We start from the raw sequence: 21,231 nt of genomic DNA, 5'->3' as shown, positions 1-21,231 counted from the left end.
TGACCAACCTAGATAGCATATTATAAATCAGAGACATTACTTGTCTGACAAAGGACTGTCTTGTCAAAGCTTTGGTTTTTCCAGTGGTCATGTATGGATGTGCGAGTTGGACTATAAAGAAAACTGAGTGCTGAAGAATTGATGCTTTTGAACTGTGGTGTTGGAGAAGACTCTTGAGAGTCCTTTGGACAGCAAGGAGATCCAACCAGTCAGTCCTAAAGGAAATCAATCCTTAATATTCGTTGGAAGGACTGATGCTGAAGCTGAAACTCCAAAACTTTTGCCACCTGATACGAAGAACTGACTCATTTGAAAAGACTCTGATGCTGGAAAGATTGAAGATGGGAAGAGAAGGAGAGCAGAGGATGAGCTGGTTGGATGATATCACTGACATGATGGACATGAGTTTGAGAAGCTCCAGGAGTTGGTGATGGACAGGGAAGCCTGGTGTGCTACAGTCCATGGGGTGGCAAAGAGTCGGACACGACTGAGTGACTGAACTGAACTGACTGCAAGTTCAAAACTTCTTGAAGATTCATACTTTATCTTAGACAAATCATTTAAATTTTATATCACACTACATATCATAGTATTGTTAGGTTAGAATAAAAGTGTCTGAAATCTTTTAACAGTTAAATTACTTATCTTCTTTTTTCCAAATCCCCATGTAATTCAGTACAACAGAAAGAAGCTGTAGGCTCATCCTGAGGTTTCAGAAACCCAAGTCCTAGTCTGGGAAACATGACACAAATGTTCTGTATTTCCTGTATTACCTTCACAATTGAAGTTTCATTTTCTTAGGGTTAAACAAAATCCTAACATAATTTTGTACAATGGGTATTGAACCTGAAATTACTGACTTCAAAGTCCTTATAGATATCTTGCTTGCCTCCTCTGTCAGGACCCAATGGTTATTTGAAAAATTATAAGAGGTCAGTTTCAATTTATCTTGAGATTTCACTTGGATAACACAAAAATGGCACAGGTTTCCCTCCAGTTCTCTCTCTGGTATATTGTTATATACTATCAGTGAAGTTATTGAGCCTACATTTATGAAATGGGCCTCCCAAAAAAGGTAAAAAACAAGCAAAACTTTATGCAAAGCAAACAGGATGGGAAGATGGTTTGGAGCTATGTTCCTAAATGGATCAGAATCTGCTTATTAGTTCTGGAGGCCTTTCACACACTCTCAAGTTCCTGAGAAAACATAATACTCTTTTAAAATGTCACATTACATGGCCATTCATTAACTTTTATACTATTATTCAAGCCCATCATTTCAGAAAGTCCTTCCCAAATGGTTCAGGGTGAAACTAGTTTCTCTAACTATCATTTAAATCATCAAACCAGACTATACTCCTTTGCTCTTAATTTAATTTTAATTTATATCTCATTGGAAGCCAAATCTTATCATCCAAATCTCCCAGCCTGCCAGGAAGTTTTCAAAAATAAAATTTTAATTGGGTATCGGGGTGGATGCAGATCCAGCAGTGGTCAACCTAAACATCGTGAATCACATTTTACAGGTCTTGAGAAAGAATAGTGGCGAGAAGGGAAGTAAGAAAGGACAATAAAGAGAAGAAAAACATGTTTTGTTTAGACTTTATTCCCTGTGTATAAAACTCAAGACTCAAACATATTTTCAGTTTAGTGCTTAAAGGAGAAAACAAAAAGACGCCCCCTGCTGGCCACTTTAATTTCTCCCCTATTGGCTCAAAAAAACAAGAGAGACAGGGAGAAAGACCTCTTTCTTCACCTGTATTTAAGATATCATTTAATCTTCTATCACTATTTTTTATGTATCATTTCTCTCTTTAATTGAAATAAATGCATTCATACCAACACATATTCCTAAAGACAACTTGGTATTTTGTCTTTCCTTGATCATAAGAAAAATAATGTCTTACATGTTTTGTTTTAAAATTGCACTTAAAACTATATCACTAGCAGATTCCTTTTTGTTCTTCATACCATATCAGGGCATAACAATTGGGCTAATTATCTCAAACTCACAGAGGTCTTTAAAAATAATATAGTAAATCAGAGTTTTATTAAAATTTACTTATTATAACTGTCTTTTGTCCTGTTCTAGAAAACTAAGGTACTATGCCATAGCAAAAGTTTCCTGGTTGTATGTGTTTCATGCTGTAACCTGAATCTATGAGGAAGTCACCCCATAGACTATTCTTTAGAAAATAGAACTTCTTGGGGCAGAATGACCCAAGTTGCCCAGGAATGTAAATTAAAATGATTGTTTCTCTCTTTCCATAAAACAAATATTTTACTACATTGTGTACTATAATAACCTTTCTCACATACAACAGAGAAGTATTAACATCCATCATATATAATTAAATGCTCAAAGCCTATTTGTAAAGCAAAAGCTGCAGTAGAATGACATCACTTACATTTAGTTATCATCTCAAAAGAAAGTGTGATTAATAGAAACAGGATGCTTGGGGCTGGTGCACTGGGATGACCCAGAGAGATGATATGGGGAGGGAGGTGAGAGGGGGTTACAGGACTGGGAACTCATGTACACCTGTGGTGGATTCATGTCAATGTATGGCAAAACCAACAGAGTATTGTAAAGTAAAATTTAAAAATTTAAAAATAATAATAAAAAAATAAAATAAAATAGAAACAGAAGTATTCTCCTAGAGAGTTTGTGCCCTGTAACAGTGACATTTATATTAGAACAAACTACATATATAACTATTTGTCTTTATTTTGCTCCAGATCAACCTAGCTGAATGTTTGGGCACATGTGATAACTGTAGAGAGATAGACAGCTTCTTTGGTATTGACTTGGCTTTTGTAGAAGCTTTCTCTTCCTTGACTAACTCTTTTCTCATTTCTACTGTCTTAACTTTGGGGAAATGCATACATAGCTGGGCCATTTGCCATTCTCTCTGATAGACCAGGGACAAGCAGACTACTCATAATCCAGTTCATTATTTAGTTTTAAGTACATTATGATTCTACATAATACCTTTGACCTCGCAGAGTTGGTGATGTGAGCATAAAGGTTGCCAGGACACAGTAAACTTTTCCTGAGACAGAGTCCAATCAACATCTTTATGACAGTCCTTCTGGACTGTTTGACCTAATACCTACAAGCTGGTCATGAGACAGTCAGGGGATTGGAAATGTATCACTTGACTGGGTTTTCAGATTGATAAAAAAAAGAGTAAGCAACTGTGCTATCCAAAAGGTTCCAAAGTCTCAGGGTCATTTAGAGTCAAATACAGCAGCTCCTCTTCCTAAGTCCGGGAGTTCTCCCACCAACCAGTGCCCAGGAGAGGGGAGTTTCCCTAATTTAAACAAGAAAGCCTACAGCCTGCTCAACAAAGAGCCAAACGAAAAGGCAAGTTTGCCCAAGAATCATGAGACAGTTGGAAAACCCCTGTGGCTGGCAACCGTTGTAGCAGAATCTGCACATTAAATCAGTGAGGGTTTATTTGGGCCTCCAGTTTTGATAGAAAATAACAATTTCTCTCCTACATTTGCTGTCTGTTGGTTTAGGAAAGTCAAAGTTCTTTCTCTGGCCTGATTGCACCCCTGCTCTTTATTTATTTATTTATTTATTTATTTTGGTCCTGAAAATAAAGCTCATTTATTTTTAGTTTATAGCAACCATTTCCTCATTTAGAGATTACACTACTAGCTAATATAACCTATGAAAAATTTTTTATGGGAGTAGAGTTGATTTACACTGTTGTGTCAGCATCTGCTGTACAACAAAGGGAATCAGTTATACGTATACGTATATACATTTTTTTTTAGATTCTTTTCCCATATAGGTCATTCGAGAGTATGGAATAGAGTTTCTGTGCTATACACAGTAAGTCTTTTTTTTAATATACAAAACAGATAACTCCTGCTCTTTTAACGGCTGGACAAGTCATTGCAACTTTCCATTACCAAGATGCTCCTGATGGGGGCAATATTGAACCTGGTCAGGGGATGATTTTCCTCTTCCTGGCTGCGGCTTCCCTGTGCATGACACCATGGTCTTCGTAGACAGGACTTCACTGTCCTTAAAAGGAAAAAGGCCAGCACACTTGCAAGTTGGATTGAGTCAGTGAAGTAACCCTTGAGAAGCACTAGGTTCGTCTTTAACGGTTCCTGTTTACTTTGCTGAGGAGAGATTATGAGAAGGAAATAAGATCACATTTTGAAGTATTTTCATAATGCAAGTTATCACTGAAACCAAATACTCTTTTGAATCAAACAACCTTAAAACGATGTACAATTCTAATATCTATTTAATTAATCAAAATTTTTCTTAATAAATAATAAAATATATTCTATTTGTGTTTTAGAGGGGACATATATTGCACATACTCATAAATTCTTAAATACAGGGAACCTGCTTGGCAGAGAAAATTTTAAACTTTTCAGAAGTCTTCATTATACTGGAAGTTTTTGAAGGGAAATAGAATTTTAACAGCTTTTTACTTAATCATAGAAAAAATAAAATAAAATTATTTTCTAAACTCTGAAGGAAAAAGATATATTAGGTCATAGACTTCAAATGCTTGTCTCATTTCAGACCTCTTGTGACGTCTTATGACAACATTGCCTACCTTAGTAACTGTGGAGTATTAGGAATCTTGGGAAATAGTACAAAGCATGAAAAAATTTATATTTTCATGTATACTAATATATGTATGTATGTGAGACTACGCAGAGAAAATCTAACAAACCTGTATCAGTATCCATGTTTTAATATTGATTGGAATAGCTTAGGAGTTTATATTAATAAAAACATATCCTAATTTTCTAAAGTTTTAATAATTATATATATACACATATACATTACTAAGGAGAATGCCATATGACAATTGAATTTATACAACTGCAAGCCAGGGAACACCGAAGTTGGCCAGCAAACCATAAGAGGCTGGAAAGAGACAAGGGTTTCCATACAGGTTGCAAAGCTTCCTTTATGGTTGCTATAATCTGAATGTTTCTATCCCCTAAAATTCATGTGTTGAAATCTTCATTCCCAAAGATGACAGTATTAGTAAGTGTGACCTTTGGGGCTTAGTTTTAGGTGAGAAGCTATAATGCTGCACAGATGTGATATAAAATATATATATATATATAATATATTAAATATAGCTCCAATAAACTTTCAAAAATTATTTTAATATGACAAACTGATTGTTTTAAAATTATACAGGTAAGAATTGCCAAAATAGTTCTGAGTAAGAAGAATCCTGAGAACAGGATATTTTTCATAGTAACAGTTACATTAAAAAGATATAATAATGAAAACAGTATCCAGAATAGACAATTCAGTGGGACAGAAAAACATGCACAGCAAAGGGCTCAAATATTTATAAAATTTTAGTAAAGGATACATTGGAATTATAAATTATTGAGGAAACGTGTTGCTGTTCAATGAATTGTGCTAGGAAAATGGTTCGATGTTTTGGGATACAACACATAGTAACATAAATTTCAGCAGAACTAAGTAGATGGATGTAGAAAAATGGCTACATGAGAAAACAGGAGAAAATATAGATAGCTATTGGCCTTCCCTGGTGGCTCAGATGGTAAAGACTCTGCCTGCAATGCAGAAGACCCGAGCTCTATCCCTGGGTTGGAAAGATCCCCTGGAGAAGAGAATGGCTACCCACTCCAGTATTCTTGCCTGGAGAACTCCATGGACAGAGAAGCTTGGTGGGCTACAGTCCATGGGTCACAAAGAATCGGACACAGCTTAGTGACCTACACTTTCACACTTTCATTTATATGTGATATTATCATGAGAAGCCTTATCTAAGTATTAATGCAAAGTAAGAAATTGCAAGGCAGTATTTCTCAGTATGATTCATTAACTACTTCATTTAAAGTCAGCTGGGTTACTGCTAAAACGGTTGCCAGGGCCATACCAAAAGATTATTGAAAACTACTCCCTGATAGCAGAGCCCGGAAATCCGTGTTTTAGTGAAAACACTAAGAGATCGTGATGCACATTAAATTTGAGAATCATTTCCAGGCAGGATAAGATCGATAGATTTACTACAGTTGTGAAAATTTCTATGAAATAAATACACAAAATCAAGTGTCAAAAGAAAACCTGGCAGGGGACTTCCCTGGTGGTCCACTAGTTAAAAATCCACATTGTAATGCAAGCGACACAGGTTCAATCCCTGGTCGAGGAACTAAGATTCCACCCACGTGCTGCACGACAACTAAGTCTGCACGCAGCAACTACTGAACCCACTCACCATAGTTAGTGTCTGTGCATGGCAACAAAATATCTTACATGACTCAACAAATATCGGCATGCCACAACTAAGACCCGATACAGCCAAATATAAAGAAAACCTGGCAAAAATAAACTGCGGTGTTATATGACAAACAGTTGAATAATAATAAATCAACGGAAAAACAAATGACTAAGAAAACTTAGACTCCATGAGAAGAAAAACAGGCAAAAATGGGAATAGACAATTCCAAATGGAGAAAAAGTCTAATACACACACACACACAGAGTCAATTCTCAGTTGCAAAATGAAACCAGATTCAGACTCCTTTACAAATTGAGAAAGATGTTTTTAAGTATAATGACTAGTGCTGGCAAATGAAGTTGTTCCTCTCAAATATCATGTAAGAGTTTCATGTGATACAATATTGCTGGAGAACTATTCAGCAATATGAGTCAAGTATCAAAAATTATTGACATCTTCTGACCTAGTAATTTTCCTCTTTGGGAATTATGCTGAGAAAATAATCAGACTTGCACCAAATATTTATGCACAATGATGAGTAAATGAAAACAAGAATAAACCCATGGTCTCATGTAAAACAATGAAAAATGAAAACAACAGTAATTTCCCAGATTATTTTTCTGAAAAAATTTCACGATAAAACTTTAAGTACAAAAAACATGATGTAATATTTCTCATATATATGATTCCAAGCTTGAGAAAGATATATAAATATGTGTTATATATATTTAGAAATAAACGTATATATTTTATATATATTTAGAAAAGGTACTGTCAAAATTCCCTGGTGGCATAGAGGGTAAAGAGCATCCCTGCAATGCGGGAGACCTGAGTTCGATCCCTGAGTTGGGAAGATCTCCTGGAGAAGAAAATGGCAACCCACTCCAGTATTCTTGCCTGGAAAATCCCATGGACAGAGAAGGAGCCTGGTGGGCTACAATAGAGTCAGACAAAACTGAACGATTTCACGTTCGCTTTCACTTTCTTTCACTCTCAAAAATGCTTTTCAGAGAGTTTTGATAATATACTATAGTTTCAATTTTCTTCATTTTTTCTCCATTTTTCAAGTTTCCCGCAAAACAAATATCTTACCTTATTGATTTAAAGCTAAAAGAGAAGTGGTTAGAATATCTTCTCAAACAACACTGGCATATCATAACATATTTTCGCTTTGCCATAAACGAACATATGCATGGAACTGGCCTTGTTTTTTTAATGACTAGTGCCTTTTGGAGAGTCAAAAATTCAGATAGTGCTGTGGACTGAACTGTATCATTCAAAAATTGACATGTTGTAATCATATTCCCCAAACTGGCTATGTTTGGAGATAGTCTTCAGGAGGACTTCAGTTCAGGTCAGTTCAGTCACTCAGTCATGCACACCAGGCTTCCCTATCCATCACCAACTCCCAGAGTTTACTCAAACTCAGTCCATTGAGTTAGTGATGCCATCCTACCATCTCATCCTCTTCAGGAGGAAATTAAACTCAAATGTTAGGTGGGACCCTAATCTGATAGGACTAGTAGCTTTATAAGAAGAGAAAGAAATCTCTCTCTCTCTCTCTCTCTTTTTCTCTTCAAGCTTGCACACCAAAAGGCCAAGTGAGCACACAGTCAGGAGGCAGACCCCTACAACCTAAAGAAGAGTCCTCAGAAAGAAACCTACCTTGACGGCACCTCGATCTTGAGCCTTCCAGCCTCCAGATTTGTGGGAAATAAATCTCTGTTGTGTAAACCACTCAATCTATGACATTTTATTATGTCAGCCTAAGCAGATTAATACAGGCAGTTTTATCAATCTTATCATCCTGTTTGGTTTTAAACAAGTTTGTCAGGTTCAAATCTACTTACCCAGAAGCATGACATAAAACTTCCGTGGATAGTAATAAAAGTATGCTTAAAAAGAAAAGCGTGAAAGAATCATCTTGCAAAGAGAGGGATTAATTAGAAGCAAACAGCATTCCTTTGGGCATGTAACTGCATGCTTGCTAAGTCACATCTAACTCTTAGTGACCCTACGGAACCTAGCCCATCAAGCTCCTCTGTCCAAGGGCTTCTCCAGGAAAGAATACTGGAGTGGGTTGCCGTGCCTTTCTCCAAGGGATTTTCTCAACCCAGAGGTCAAAGCCATGTCTCTTAAATCTCCATCTCTTGCATTGGCAAGCAGGTTCTTTACCACTAGCGCCACCTGGGAAGCCCCCTTTACCAACAGTGTATTGAATCTTTGAATATTGAATATTGGATTTAGACCACATTACAAATGAATTTGACAAGTCTATATTTATGTTTCAGCTTGCATTGGAGCAGGAGAAGGGAGAAAAAGTATTTCAAACAGATAAGTTTTAGATCTAAACTCTTGTAAAATCACTATCACCATTGTCTTGGTGTTTAAATTTTCCATTTTTGATATATGTTTTTATTTTACAAAAAGGAAAAATTCTGTTATTTCTACTTTATTATATACTTCATGTGAGAATAAATAAAATTCTCATCAAGCTTCTATCTACTCCTTAGGAGAAACATGAATAACATTTTAAAAGCTGGATGACTACCCTTTCATCCTGCCTTTCTAAACAATCACCTTTTTCTCAGTGATTTACTGAAAATGAAGACTAGATCCATGGAGAAACATATGTACTCAGAGATACACAAATACATGTTCTTTATATTTATTAATATAAATCCATGTATATTTGTGTATATATAATATGTTGTACATATATATATAATTTTTATCTGCTTGGTTTAGGGGCCAAGATTCTATTCACTTTTCAGAAAACTCTAAGAAGTATTTAATTTTAGAAAGGCATATAGAACAGCACAGCTCAGAATGGACTAGTCGCTTCCAAGTGCCAAATAGCCACTATGGATAGAGGATACCCTATTTGTATCTTTGCTGGTAGCTTAGTGGTAAAGAACCTGCCTGGCAATGCAGGGGACAGTGCAGGAGATGCAGTTCAATCCCTGGGTCAGGAAGATCCCCTGGAGGAGGGCATGGCAACCCACTCCAGTGGGATTCTTGCCTGGAGAATCCCGTGGACAGAGGAGCCTGGCAGGTTACAGTCCATGGGGTTGTAAAAAGAGTTGGAAATGACTGAGTAATTAAACAACAACACCAACATTAAGGGCATACGCATGTACTTGCAATTTTCTGTACATTTTCAATTTTTCAAAATAAAAAGTTGGAGCGAAAAGACATGTAGAAATATTCCAATCACATTCTTTCGGTTTCAAATAGTTTACTCTTTTTAATCCCTGCAGTGTGTTAGCCGCTCAGTCATGTCTGACTCTTTGCGACCCCACGGACTGTAGCCCACTGGGCTCCTCTGCCCATGCAGAGGACATGTTTAATGCACTAGCATTTTTGCTTTTTGAGCAGTGGTATCCCCTTGGTTCATATTATGGTCTTTCTATTCTTTGCATGGTTTCGTGGCTTTTAAAAAATGATGTCACACGTAATAAGCAAACTAACCACTGGTGACACTAAAATGGGAAAGGGGTTCTTGGCATGGCTCAAAAAGTCCTCTATATAATTTTTCAATCAAAGCTGCGATTTTGGTCCAGTGAGCACGATGGCATCTTGCTTGATTGCTCTGCCGATAAGAACTCGTCATTCTTGTCATGAACCAGAATCACCGTTTCTGCACTTTGGTTCTGGGAGGCAGACGTCTTCTCTGACCTTGTCCATGTTCTTTGACAAGGAGACAAATTTCAGCTTGTCCAGGAAAAGATACCCTCTGCTGCTAGTTGCTTGGGAGGGAAAACACAGTCTCCTCCCTACTGCTGCTGCTGCCAAGTCGCTTCAGTCGTGTCTGACTCTGTGCGACCCCATAGACGGCAGCCCAACAGGCTCCTCCATCCCTGGGATTCTCCAGGCAAGAACACTGGAGTGGGTTGCCGTTTCCTTCTCCAGTGCATGAAAGTGAAAAGTGAAAATGAAGTCGCTTAGTCGTGTCCGACTCCCAGCGACCCCATGGACTGCAGCCCACCAGGGGTTTTCCAGGCATGAGTACTGGAGTGGGGTGCCACTGCCTTCTCCAGTCTCCTTCCTAGGAGACAATGAAATAAGAATTGAGTCCAAAAGAGTATATAAAGAGTCTTCATTTTCAACTGGTTAGCCTCTCATTTTTAGCCTGAATGCAACCTTGCCCTGAGAGATGGGGGGTGACAAGTGGTTGAATTTCCCCTTCTTGCTCAAGCAGTCATTTATTCTGACAACAGCATCTTTTCAGTAATAAAAAATCAGTTCTAATTTCCCCAGTTTACTTAACAAAAATATGGACTACTTGTTGATAATACTGCTACATTTCTTGTGTGCATGTGTGATCTAAAATGCTAAGTTTGGGGGATAGGAAAAACACAGAGAAACAGCTTTACTGGGGGAGAAAATATTTGTAGCAGTAAAGCAGCTACCCTAATTTGAATGGAACAAAGCCATCTTGAACTTCTTGTTCTTTTCAAGTACCTTTCCAGCATACCTGAGTTCTCACAGTCCTGGAGAATCATTAGAAACGAGAAAACTTTGTGATTGTTTTAAAACCTCAAAACTCCTGCCAGGATTGGCTCTAAATATCAGAGAGGTCCTTGTGGAAGAAGATGTAAAGATATCTTGTAAAACCGGCTATAAGCTGCATAGCCAGAGCTTTAAGGTAAAAGTTAAGGACAAAAACTTATTTTAGCTTCTCAAATGAAGGAAGGAAGAAAGACACTTTGTTCTTGATTCAGAAAAAATGTTATTTAAGTGTAATGAAATTTTTGAGCAGATAACACTCTATTAGTGAATCTTTATAAATTTTATCACTATTATCAATTAAGAATATATAAAATACTGGCTTAGTCGTGTCCGACTCTGCAATGCCATGGACTAGGTCAATGTGTAAGTGTATTTAGTTCCCAACTTGAAGTTTAAAGATAATCTGTGCATACTCTCTATTTATATCTTTTGAAATTGAATATAATATTTATTCAGGTTATTTTTTTCTGATTCAATCTTCAGTGAGGAAAAATATAATTTTCTTCCTGGGGAATCAGAGATTTCACACTAGCTTTAATAAAATCAATTTCATCACTAGATATAGAATATTTCCCTAAGGGTCACAAAAAGCTGACGTTGATTCATCTTCGTCAAAACAGAGAAGTTGTTAAAGGAAAGAACTGATATGAGAGTTCTTCCCAATAACTGAATGAACACAGAGGAATGAATAAGATGAACTTTACATATAAACACACATAGAGTCCTTTTCTCCTCGTCTGTCTCTTGCACTGCTCTCTCAGAACCGTCGGCAATAGCAGACATACTGAGAAGTCAACTCAGCTGAGTGATACTGAAACTCGAAGGAAAAAGAAACTTGAGATGTACAAATATAGTATTGTTCAATAGCTTTGCAGATGATTTTATTACCTTAAGACATCACGGTTTCTGTCTACTCTTTCTGTGTCATTTCTCTGTCATTGTCTTTCTCACACAGACTCACCCAGAGGGGCACACATATTGATACCTGGTGGGGAATTTCTCAGAGAAGGCAATGGCAACCCACTCCAGTACTCTTGCCTGGAAAATCCCATGGACAGAGGAGCCTGGTAGGCTGCAGTCCATGGGGTCGCTAGGAGTCGGACACGACTGAGCGACTTCACTTTCACTTTTCTCTTTCATGCATTGGAGAAGGAAATGGCAACTGGCTCCAGTGTTCTTGCCTGGAGAATCCCAAGGATGGGGGAGCCTGTTGGGCTGCCGTCTATGGGGTCACACAGAGTCGGACACAACTGAAGTGACTTGGTAGCAGCAGCAGCAAGGGAATATCTTAAAGTTATTTCTTCTCCAAACTGAGAAAAGTCAATGACCCAGATCCATTAAACGAATGATCACTTCTTAATATTTAAAGTGAACAATCTGGGAGAGCAATTTAAATAAATATGAGGATTCTACCAAAGTAATACATTTGACCCTTGAACAACACAGGTTTGAGCTGTGCAGGTCCACTTATGAGTGAATCTTAAAAAAAAATAAATAAATACATACATACTACAGTGCTAAGGTAGCTCAGTTGGTGAATAATCTGCCTGCAATGCAGGAGACCCAGGTTTGATCCCTGTGTTGGGAAGATCCTTGGAGAAGGAAATGGCAACCCTTTCCAGTATTCTTGCCTAGAAAATCCTTAGTACACAGAAGCGTGGTGGGCTACAGTCCATGGGGTTCACAAGAAATAGGACATGACTTAGCAACTACACTACTGCCACAGTGCTGCATGATCCATGATGGTTGAGTTTGTGGATGTAGAGCCCTGAATATGGAAGGCCAGCTATGAAGTTATATTCAGATTTTCAATGGAGAGGGTTTAGACCCCCCCTAACTCTATACAGTTTAAGGCGACACATAAGAAGCTTTCTTTATCACTTCCCCTTGCCAAAAACAGACATGGGAAGCATGGCACACATGAACAAAATTTTAATGCAATAGTTCTAGTTTCAGCTTTGTCCCAGTAAATGCAGACATAACAACTTCAATCTAGTTCTTCATTCTGTATACCGAATTCAAACATTCTACCAAAAATCTTCAGGCATTTTCTGGCTAAAAACATCTTTTTCTCCCTTAAGGCTAAATAAGCCCTATGGGTAAGTAGGAAAGTTGTAAAACTGGTTCTACTAGCAAACTATAAAACTTTCATGCCCTATTTACCACATTAGGAAAGAGCAACCTTCTCCTTTTTAGCCTGAACACATGGCTTTTTCTGAAGCTCTGCCAGGTTCAGGTCAGATACTATTAGGGCAGTGATGACTGTGGGTTATGGCACATACTCCTGCCATGGTTTCACCTGTGAGAGCCCTTTAAAGTCTCTGTCTGGCCCTGTTCTCATGTGTGAGCAATCTCTGGACAATATTAAGTAGTTGTATCAACAATAAGTGTTGGTGATGCTTATCTCTATTTCTCTGGATTTTAGCACGCGAGACTTTTGAGATGACCTACTAAGATAAAATCTAAGTGACACGTGTTACAGAAAAAAGGCACAATTTGACTGGAAAAGACTTAAGAAGCAAACGTGGAGGTTACTTTCTGCAGCACTAGCAGTCCGGTGAAACTGCTCTCGTGGTGCTTATTTTAGAACCCTGGCTAAATTCTTGGTGTTTGACTCACTGGAACAAAGAGTGAATCAAACACAAGGAATTTAGAATTTATTAGCTGGTAACATCTCATAAGTTTAGAATACTCGATGAGGACTATATGTATTTTTTAAAAACGGGAGGGGGGATGTTTCTGTTCAATTAAATTTTTAAATTGAACTATAGCTGATTTATAATGCTTTATTAATTTCTATCATACAGCAAAGTGACATTATGGTTTATCATGGGATATTGAATATAGTTGCCTATACAGAAGGACCTTGCTGTTTATCCATTCTATCAATTTACATCTGCTAATCCCAATCTCCAGCTCCATACTTCCCCCAGCTGCCTCCCTCTTTGGTTCAAATTTTAAACGTTTTTAGTCCACTCATTTCTGAGGAAGTGAAAACATCTCGGTAGTTCAACTCTTGCTGTACACTGCCTTCCTCACCTTTGACCTACCTATCTTTCATCCTTCTCTCTTGTGCTCCTAACCTTTTTCCTCCCCATCAAATATATGATGGAGAGAGGATGAAAAGTCAGGACTTGATCATTTTCAGTCTCATCATCAGCCCTGGTCTAAATGCTCTTGAAGGTTTTCCCAGTCAGATCAAGTAGCTGTCCATATTATTTAAACTACTAAACAAATATCCCTGAAAATGTAGTGGTTGAAATAAAATACAAGTAAATTTATCTTTTAACTAACAATCTGAGAGGGAAATGAGATATCGGGGAGACCCTGCTCAACTCAGTCACGCAGGAACCTCACCCAGAATGAGGCTAATCCTTCCATCTTCAACGTGTGGTTCTTAAGGTCCATCTTGTCATGACTATTTCAGCCCATGGGAAAGAAAAATAAAAGCTGTAGAAGTGAGCATGCAAGTTTTCAAGACAAGTCTTGAATGGTGTCTATCACTTTTGCTCACTCTTCACCAGAGAGAGCTTAGTGTTAGGGTCACAACTAGCTGCAGAGGGAACAGGAAAATACAGTCATTGGCCAGAAAGCTTCATCCCAGTTATGACATTATCTTACTTCAGAAGCAGTAGGGCACAGATTTAGGTGGCCAACTTGATCTCTACCATACCTTTCTAGGTGGCACCAGTGATAAAGAACCCACCTGCTAATGCAGGAGATGTAAGAGACATAGGTTCAGTCCCTGGGTGTGGAAGATCCCTGAAGAGGGAAAGGCACCACTTCAGTAGTCTTGCTTGAGAAACCCCATGGACAGAGGAGCCCGGTGGGCTTCGAACACAACAGAGAGTGTGAGCACAGCACAGGGTAAGATGCAGGTTCAACAATCAATTGTTTGGGGCCCTTTGCAGAGCAAACTATTCCTATATATTATTCATCTCTAATGAGAATGTATTTTCTTGATCTCATAAATTAGTGTATACTTTTATTTCCTAGATGAGTTATGATAGTAAAGTAAGAAAATATATCTGAAAGCTGTTTGGAAAAGATAAAAATATTTATATTTTTAGTGTCTAATACTCACACTATATTTTAGTCTCTATTTAGTCTAACACTATATTTTAGTGTTAGAAATTAAATTAAATTATTCTTTCATTGGAATATTACTCAGTTATAAAAAATTTTCAGCATATGGATGAACCTAGAGATTATCATACTAAGTAAAGTCAGACAAAGACAAATACCACATGATATCATTTACATGTGGAATCTAAAATATGATACAAATGAACTTATTCATGAAACAGAAACAGATGCACAAACACAGAGAACTCACTTGTGGTTTTCAAATGGCAGGGGTGGGAGGGAGGGATGGATTTGGAGTTTGGGATTAACAGATATGCACTACTGTACATAAAATAAATAAGCTACAAGGATCTACTATACATCATAGGGAACTGTGTTCAATATCTTGTAGTAACCTATAATGGAAAAGGATGTGAAAAATAGTATATATGCATATATATACACACAGCCACACACATACACATATATATGTACACATAAATGAATCAGTTTTCTGTATACCAAAACACTGTAAATCAACTATACTTCAATATAAAAAATATCATTCCTTCATTGTTTAAATCTAAGAATAAGTTTGAACCTATGAAGCCAGTGCCCAACATTTCCACATTCAAATAAAATACAACTAAGAGGTAGACTGAAAAAAAACAATTAATCTTCAAACAGAGTCCAAACAGAAAGTATGTAAGTAAGGGTCGAATATTTATCACAGTTAAGCTAGGACACTTTTGTTGAAAATGGGTCTGAAATGTAAAGGCAGGTTTATCAATATAGATAGCAGATTTTATCTGAGTCAGTATCACAGCTCAGTGAACACCAGAACTGACTTCACTTCTTGTAGCATCACTGAAGTTTGGAGGATCAATTAAGTTTGAAGGCAAAACATAAAATAAAAGCCTACAGAATGTTAAGAAAGACTCCCAGTGAATGGACATTGGATAGAGAGTGTCAGAAGAAGACTCAAGTTTTGTCCAGGGAGTACAGGCGAAGTAGAAAGATAAATAAGAGACAGAGCACATCCCTTCAGTGGGATCACATAAAAATGCAAATCATGGCAGGATATAATATACTAGTTAGACTCTGCATTTTAAGAAGTTTAAAATAAAGATAGAGAACTCCACGCCCAACCTCATATAATAACCCAGATCAATACTCTGATATGTCATGGAAAGAAAGACCAGCTAAGGTTAGGTAATGGAGGTGCCCTGACCCATTGACCTTAGACAGTCAACGTTTTGCCATTAAATGTCAGATCAATTCCCAATGATTTAAACATTATCCAAAAGCCTCTAATTTCCTGGAATCTTTAATAAAAAAAAAAAAAGCAAACTTCAAACACTACCATTTTTAAGAGTCTAAGGAATTACTATTTACTATATTAGCTTAATCCATCTTGCTTGCTCAATTTTTAAAATTCTTGTCTCAACTGCTTTCTAACATTTATAAAGCAGTGCCTACATTTTTTAAAAATCTATATTATTATCTTTAATATATGTTTATATCTGTCTTTTTATATTCAGCAAATAATTTTTCTTTCTGGGATCTTATAAACAACTTACCATAGACCTTCCATTTTCTCATACCACTCTTACCAGAATTATCCTTATATTGCAATTACATGTGAAAAGGTTTTTCTCCCTTTAGGTCAAGGATGGCCCATGTTCAATTGATCTTTTATCCCTGTGATGCCTTGCATCTGTAGGTGGTGCTAGTGGTAAAGAACCCACTTGCCAATGCAGGAGGTGTAAAAGACATGGGTTCGATCTCTGGGTCAGGAAGATCCCTTGGAGGAGGGCATGGCAACCCACTCCAGTATTCTTGCCTGGGAGAACCCCATGGACGGAGGAGCCTGGAGGGCTACAGTCCAGGGGTCACAAAGAGTCAGACACTTAGCATGCACACAGTACATAAATTAGCACAACTTTAGCCCAACTCCATTTCCCTCAGCTCAAGGCAGTGAGAGGGAGATGAGACGAAGGTCCATCTATATGGCTACTATAAATTTGTAGGGGGATCTCCTAATTTTCCTCTTGGGGGTATAATGAACCAGTTTCTTTGATCCTTCACAAAGAACATCAAATCTAGTTTTCAATACTCTATCAAAGGTAAAGGTCGGAAAACATCTAGGGCATGCCCTCTGCCTGCTGCTGCTGCTGCTGCTGCTGCTGCTGCTGCTGCTAAGTCGCCTCAGTCGTGTCTGACTCTGTGCGACCCCATAGACGGCAGCCCACCAGGCTCCTCCGTCCCTGGGATTCTCCAGGCAAGAACACTGGAGTGGGTTGCCATTTCCTTCTCCAATGCATGAACGTGAAAAGTGAAGGTGAAGTCGCTCAGTTGTGTGTGACTCTTCGCAACCCCATGGACTGCAGCCTACCAGGCTCCTTCATCCATGGGATTTCCAGGCAAGAGTACTGGAGTGGGGTGCCATTGCCTTCTCCGATGCCCTCTGCCTAGAAGTCGTTAATAAACAGGCATTTAGAAGTGATAATCCCAAGCTTACTCTTTTAGATCTCAGGGATCACCCAACGATCCCTGTGTCCACAGACTGACAGATCTTTTTGATGGGCATGATCCATGTTATTTGGATGACCAATCCAATGAATCAATGAGCCAACTGCCATCTCTAAACACCAACAAATTTCCAGCTGGAATCTGGCAGTCTGAAGGTGTCACTTGCACTAGGTGTGACAAGTTGTAATCTAAAATAACGCCTAATTTAGATCCTAGTCCACTTTTTTCAGAGCTGCTGGGGGAAAGAAGGGAGAAGATTACAGCTCTTTGCACTCCCAACATCCCCCACCCATTGTACTTGCTGTACAATTACTGCTGCCATGCTTGCCAAAGTGCCATTAAGGTTTCTGAAGCTCCTGGCAATTGGGTAGATATTCTACTTAATCACCAAAGATGACTTCTGCTTGCCAGCTTTGGGTGCCTACAACCAAAGGAAAAATATCAGACAAATAAATGTAGATTTTTTTTTTTTCTAAATGTATAGAGAAAGAAGACAGAGAACAAGGACTTTTTTGGGAGACCTCTTGTGTGCTGTGTGAACTTTACCCTTGTTCACTTTTGCTCTTTTTTTTAAGAGTAAAAAGTTCAGTAAGAACTTTAAAAAAAATTGTTATCATCAATTCAAAAAATCATACCAAAAGAGGTCATATTGCCAGAGACAATAGGCAGCTATAGAGAATCCATCAGGCTTCCACTGCTTCTGGGAGCAAGGTCTTCGTTTGTCAGTTGAGTTAGGATTGTTGGGAGAGGCAGCAAAGGTATTTAGTGCCCATTGCCCTCCCACTGACCTTGAGTGTGGCTGCAGCAGCTCAGAAATGGGGTGTGGGGCACTGCACATCACAGCACTCAGACTCTCCTACCTGCAGGGGGATCTTTGGGCTTGTCTTGAGGTGAGTCGTCACTGCAGATAATTTACATACTGATTCATTTGGCACTGGATCTCTGGGTTGTGCTTGACTCTCTTGTTTTTCTTCTGTTGCCTTAAGGTACAGATACTTTTAAAAAAGAAAAATAAGTAAATTTTAACAAACATTATCATCATCACCCTGAATTGAGCCATCAGTTATTTGCTTTAGCCCATCACTGAGAATAGTGGCATAAACTTTTTTTTTTAAAATTTCACAAGTATAACATTTCTTCTTTGCATTGTGATGTTTTCCATTGTAGGCAGAAGTAGGTGGCAGACAAAACCCAGCCCTTATTTCTTTCCTTTCTAGATGTTGATCAAAGTGTCAGTGAGGCAATATGACTTGTTTCATGATGACAGTCCCTGCTCTGCTTGGTGACCTGTGACCTCCCTCCTCAGGGGATCTTGAGGTTAACATGAAGGCACACCGGACGTCTACACAGGAATGTGGCAAGAATTAAGTGAATGTATGGGCCTTACCGAGCAGGGAAAACAACTGGGTTATTTTGCCCATCAAAAGCCCCGATGCAGAGTTATTTGCAGCCCACTGGTCTGTGACGTCAATCACCTGACCAGAGATATTCATATTAGTGCCATCTCTTGCTCAAATAGTAATCACCTGCCTTGTCCAGCCCTCGGAGGAGAGAGAAGAGAGGAAGTCGTGAAGCAGAAGTAGGTTAGGGCTAGCGGGAGAGCTGGGTGGGTAAACGTCTGTGACGTGATCGGAGTCAATTACAGCTGTTGACACTTTATCCAGGCAGTGACCCCAGGCCCTCTATAACCAGGCTGAACAGACAGGCCTCTAGCCAGCCAGCCATGGTGCTCTCATTCCCTTCTCCCACTAGAGCTATCTCAGCATGAGGGCCTCAGGAAGGCTCTTACAGTCACATCCCCCTTGCTTCTTGGAACCAGGAAATGAGAAAATCATTGCTCACCCCACTCCAAACTTGCCTCATCTCAAAGCTCTGTATCAGCCCTGAGCTTTGCAGTCACACCAGGAGGATCTCTTCTGTAGAAGCAAAGAAAGACAGAATGTTGGAAGGGAGCTCTCCTTGACAGATGGGAATGAAAGCGGTGTGAGTAACTAACTGGAGGCAATAAAGGTGTTAGCAAATAGCAGGATGGAAGAGCGGCCCCCGGGATGACTGGCTCTGCTACACGCAGTGTGTTGTACGGGCACCAGCAAGAGCTGCCTGTCTCAGCTTTGGTGTGAAGAGCATGTGGCTCCCCCAGATTCGCAACATCCTTGTGGGCTTTCTCAGGAGCACAAGCATTGGCTGAGCCCCCATCCAACTGAGGGGGCCTCCATGTCTTTGTTGCCCTCCTTTCTAATGCCTATTCTTCAGGTCTTCCCTCCTCTTTGTCCTGGTTCCTTTGTTCTTTTCCCTGGTCCTTATGTCTCATTACATGATATTCCCACTTTTCCTATGGGATTTTTGTCTTTTCTTAAAGCAAGGAGAGCCTCATCTTCAGTGCCAAACCCAGCATCATGTAACCAATCACCCAAAAATCACAACCATGTAGGCCCTGCCCTCTGTGTTAAGAAAACCCAGCTGTTGCTCAGAATTGTGTATCTATACAGTGTTTACACATGAACGTAGCAGGAATTCTTAAGGCTAAGATGCCGTTGAACCAAAAAATGTCATAACACAAAGGAGTCTTGGGGAGTTATTACCTCCTCCCAACTACATTCTATCTGACAGCAAAGCAAATCGTGACTTGGGAAAGTTAAATAAGTTTTCAAGCTTACACAAAACAATAGTGAAGAACCCTGGCCTCTGGACTCTCTAACTAGTGTGTGCGTGTACTTTTTTTTTTTTTCCACTTTATGATTTTTATCTATCTTTTTTAACTTTTTTATTTTGTATTTCTGCTGCTGCTGCTGCTAAGTCACTTCAATCGTGTCCAGCTCTATGCGACCCCATAGACAGCAGCCCACCAGGCTCCCCTGTCCCTGGGATTCTCATTGGGGTATAGCCAGTTAGCTATGTTTTGATAGTTTCAGGTGAACAGCAAAGGGACTCGCCATACACATACATGCATCCATTCTCCCAAACCCCCTCCCATCCAGGCTGCCACATAACATTGAGCACAATTCCCTGCGCTATACAGTAGGTCCTTACTGGTTATGCATTTTAAATATATCAGTGTGTACATGACCATCCCCAACTCCCTAACTATCCTTTCCCCCCATCCTTCCCTCTCCCTGAGCAGGCAACCATATCACTTTATGAATTTTAACATAAAAATAAAATCCACAGATTCTCTAGACCCCTATGCTACCTAGGGAAATATTTCTTACCCCCAGTCATGCTGGAATCCCTCTGCAGCAGAAGCAAACACATCTACTGAATGAGGGAAGCTCTTTTGTTCTCCTGTGAAGCGCCTGACCGTAAGGAATTTGCTGGCCTCCCTGGTCCTCTATTCTCTTCACAGCTGAGGAGCCCGGATAGACCATCTAGGGTGGCTTCTAGTTCCAAAATCCAATGACCCTTTGAGTTTAACTTCTTTCACCAGGATACCTGTCATTTCTAGGTAAGTGGTGTTCTCAGTCTTTCTGCTAAAGGAGGTTAAGTAAATAAAAAGGAAAGATTGGGTTCTGCTTTTGGCCTAAATTATAACGTCATGACCAGGGATGAAAGAAGTTAATAGCAATAAGAAAGCTTCCAGGGTCTACCATTTACAATTTAAATCCTTTACTTGGGAGGTTAAAAGTTCAAAGTTGAGTCATAGCCTGAGGTGGCTCTGCTCTTTCTTTTTAATTATCTGAGGTCAGGAAGTTAATAATACCAGAAATCCCCAGTGGAGACCTCTTGTACACTGTGTGAACTTTAAACTTGCTCATTTTTTTTAAGGGTAAAAAGTTCAGTAAAAACACAGTGGACTTTTCCTCTTAGCCTCCACCCATTCATCCCCCAAGGTCAAAAGTTGAACTGTAAAACAGAAACCCTTGTTCTCTGATCCACATTT

The 21,231-nt window shown here is 39.0% G+C and overlaps 1 protein-coding gene across 4 annotated transcripts in view; it reads right to left on the bottom strand.

Annotated features, from left to right (window-relative positions):
* LOC138434251 (putative uncharacterized protein ENSP00000383407) overlaps positions 1–20,763 on the bottom strand; it is a 280,367-nt gene extending 259,604 nt beyond the window's left edge. Inside the window, exons 1-3 of one of the 4 annotated variants that reach the window (XM_069578608.1) lie at positions 20,564–20,763; positions 19,197–19,270; positions 18,215–18,349 (exon numbers count right to left, since the gene is read on the bottom strand). In XM_069578608.1, the coding sequence (XP_069434709.1) occupies positions 18,215–18,349; positions 19,197–19,217 (156 nt within the window). In that variant the 5' untranslated portion in view covers positions 19,218–19,270; positions 20,564–20,763. The remainder of the gene's footprint in view (positions 1–18,214; positions 18,350–19,196; positions 19,271–20,563) is intronic. The other 3 variants (XM_069578626.1, XM_069578634.1, XM_069578617.1) reach the window with 3 other exon arrangements.
* Between the last annotated feature and the right edge of the window lie 468 nt (positions 20,764–21,231).

The sequence above is a fragment of the Ovis canadensis genome, chromosome 1 (genome assembly GCF_042477335.2).
Source record: "Ovis canadensis isolate MfBH-ARS-UI-01 breed Bighorn chromosome 1, ARS-UI_OviCan_v2, whole genome shotgun sequence".
NCBI lineage: Eukaryota > Metazoa > Chordata > Mammalia > Artiodactyla > Bovidae > Ovis > Ovis canadensis.
The sequence above is the reverse complement of the archived record's forward strand: the minus strand, read 5'-3'. Positions and strand labels throughout refer to the sequence as shown.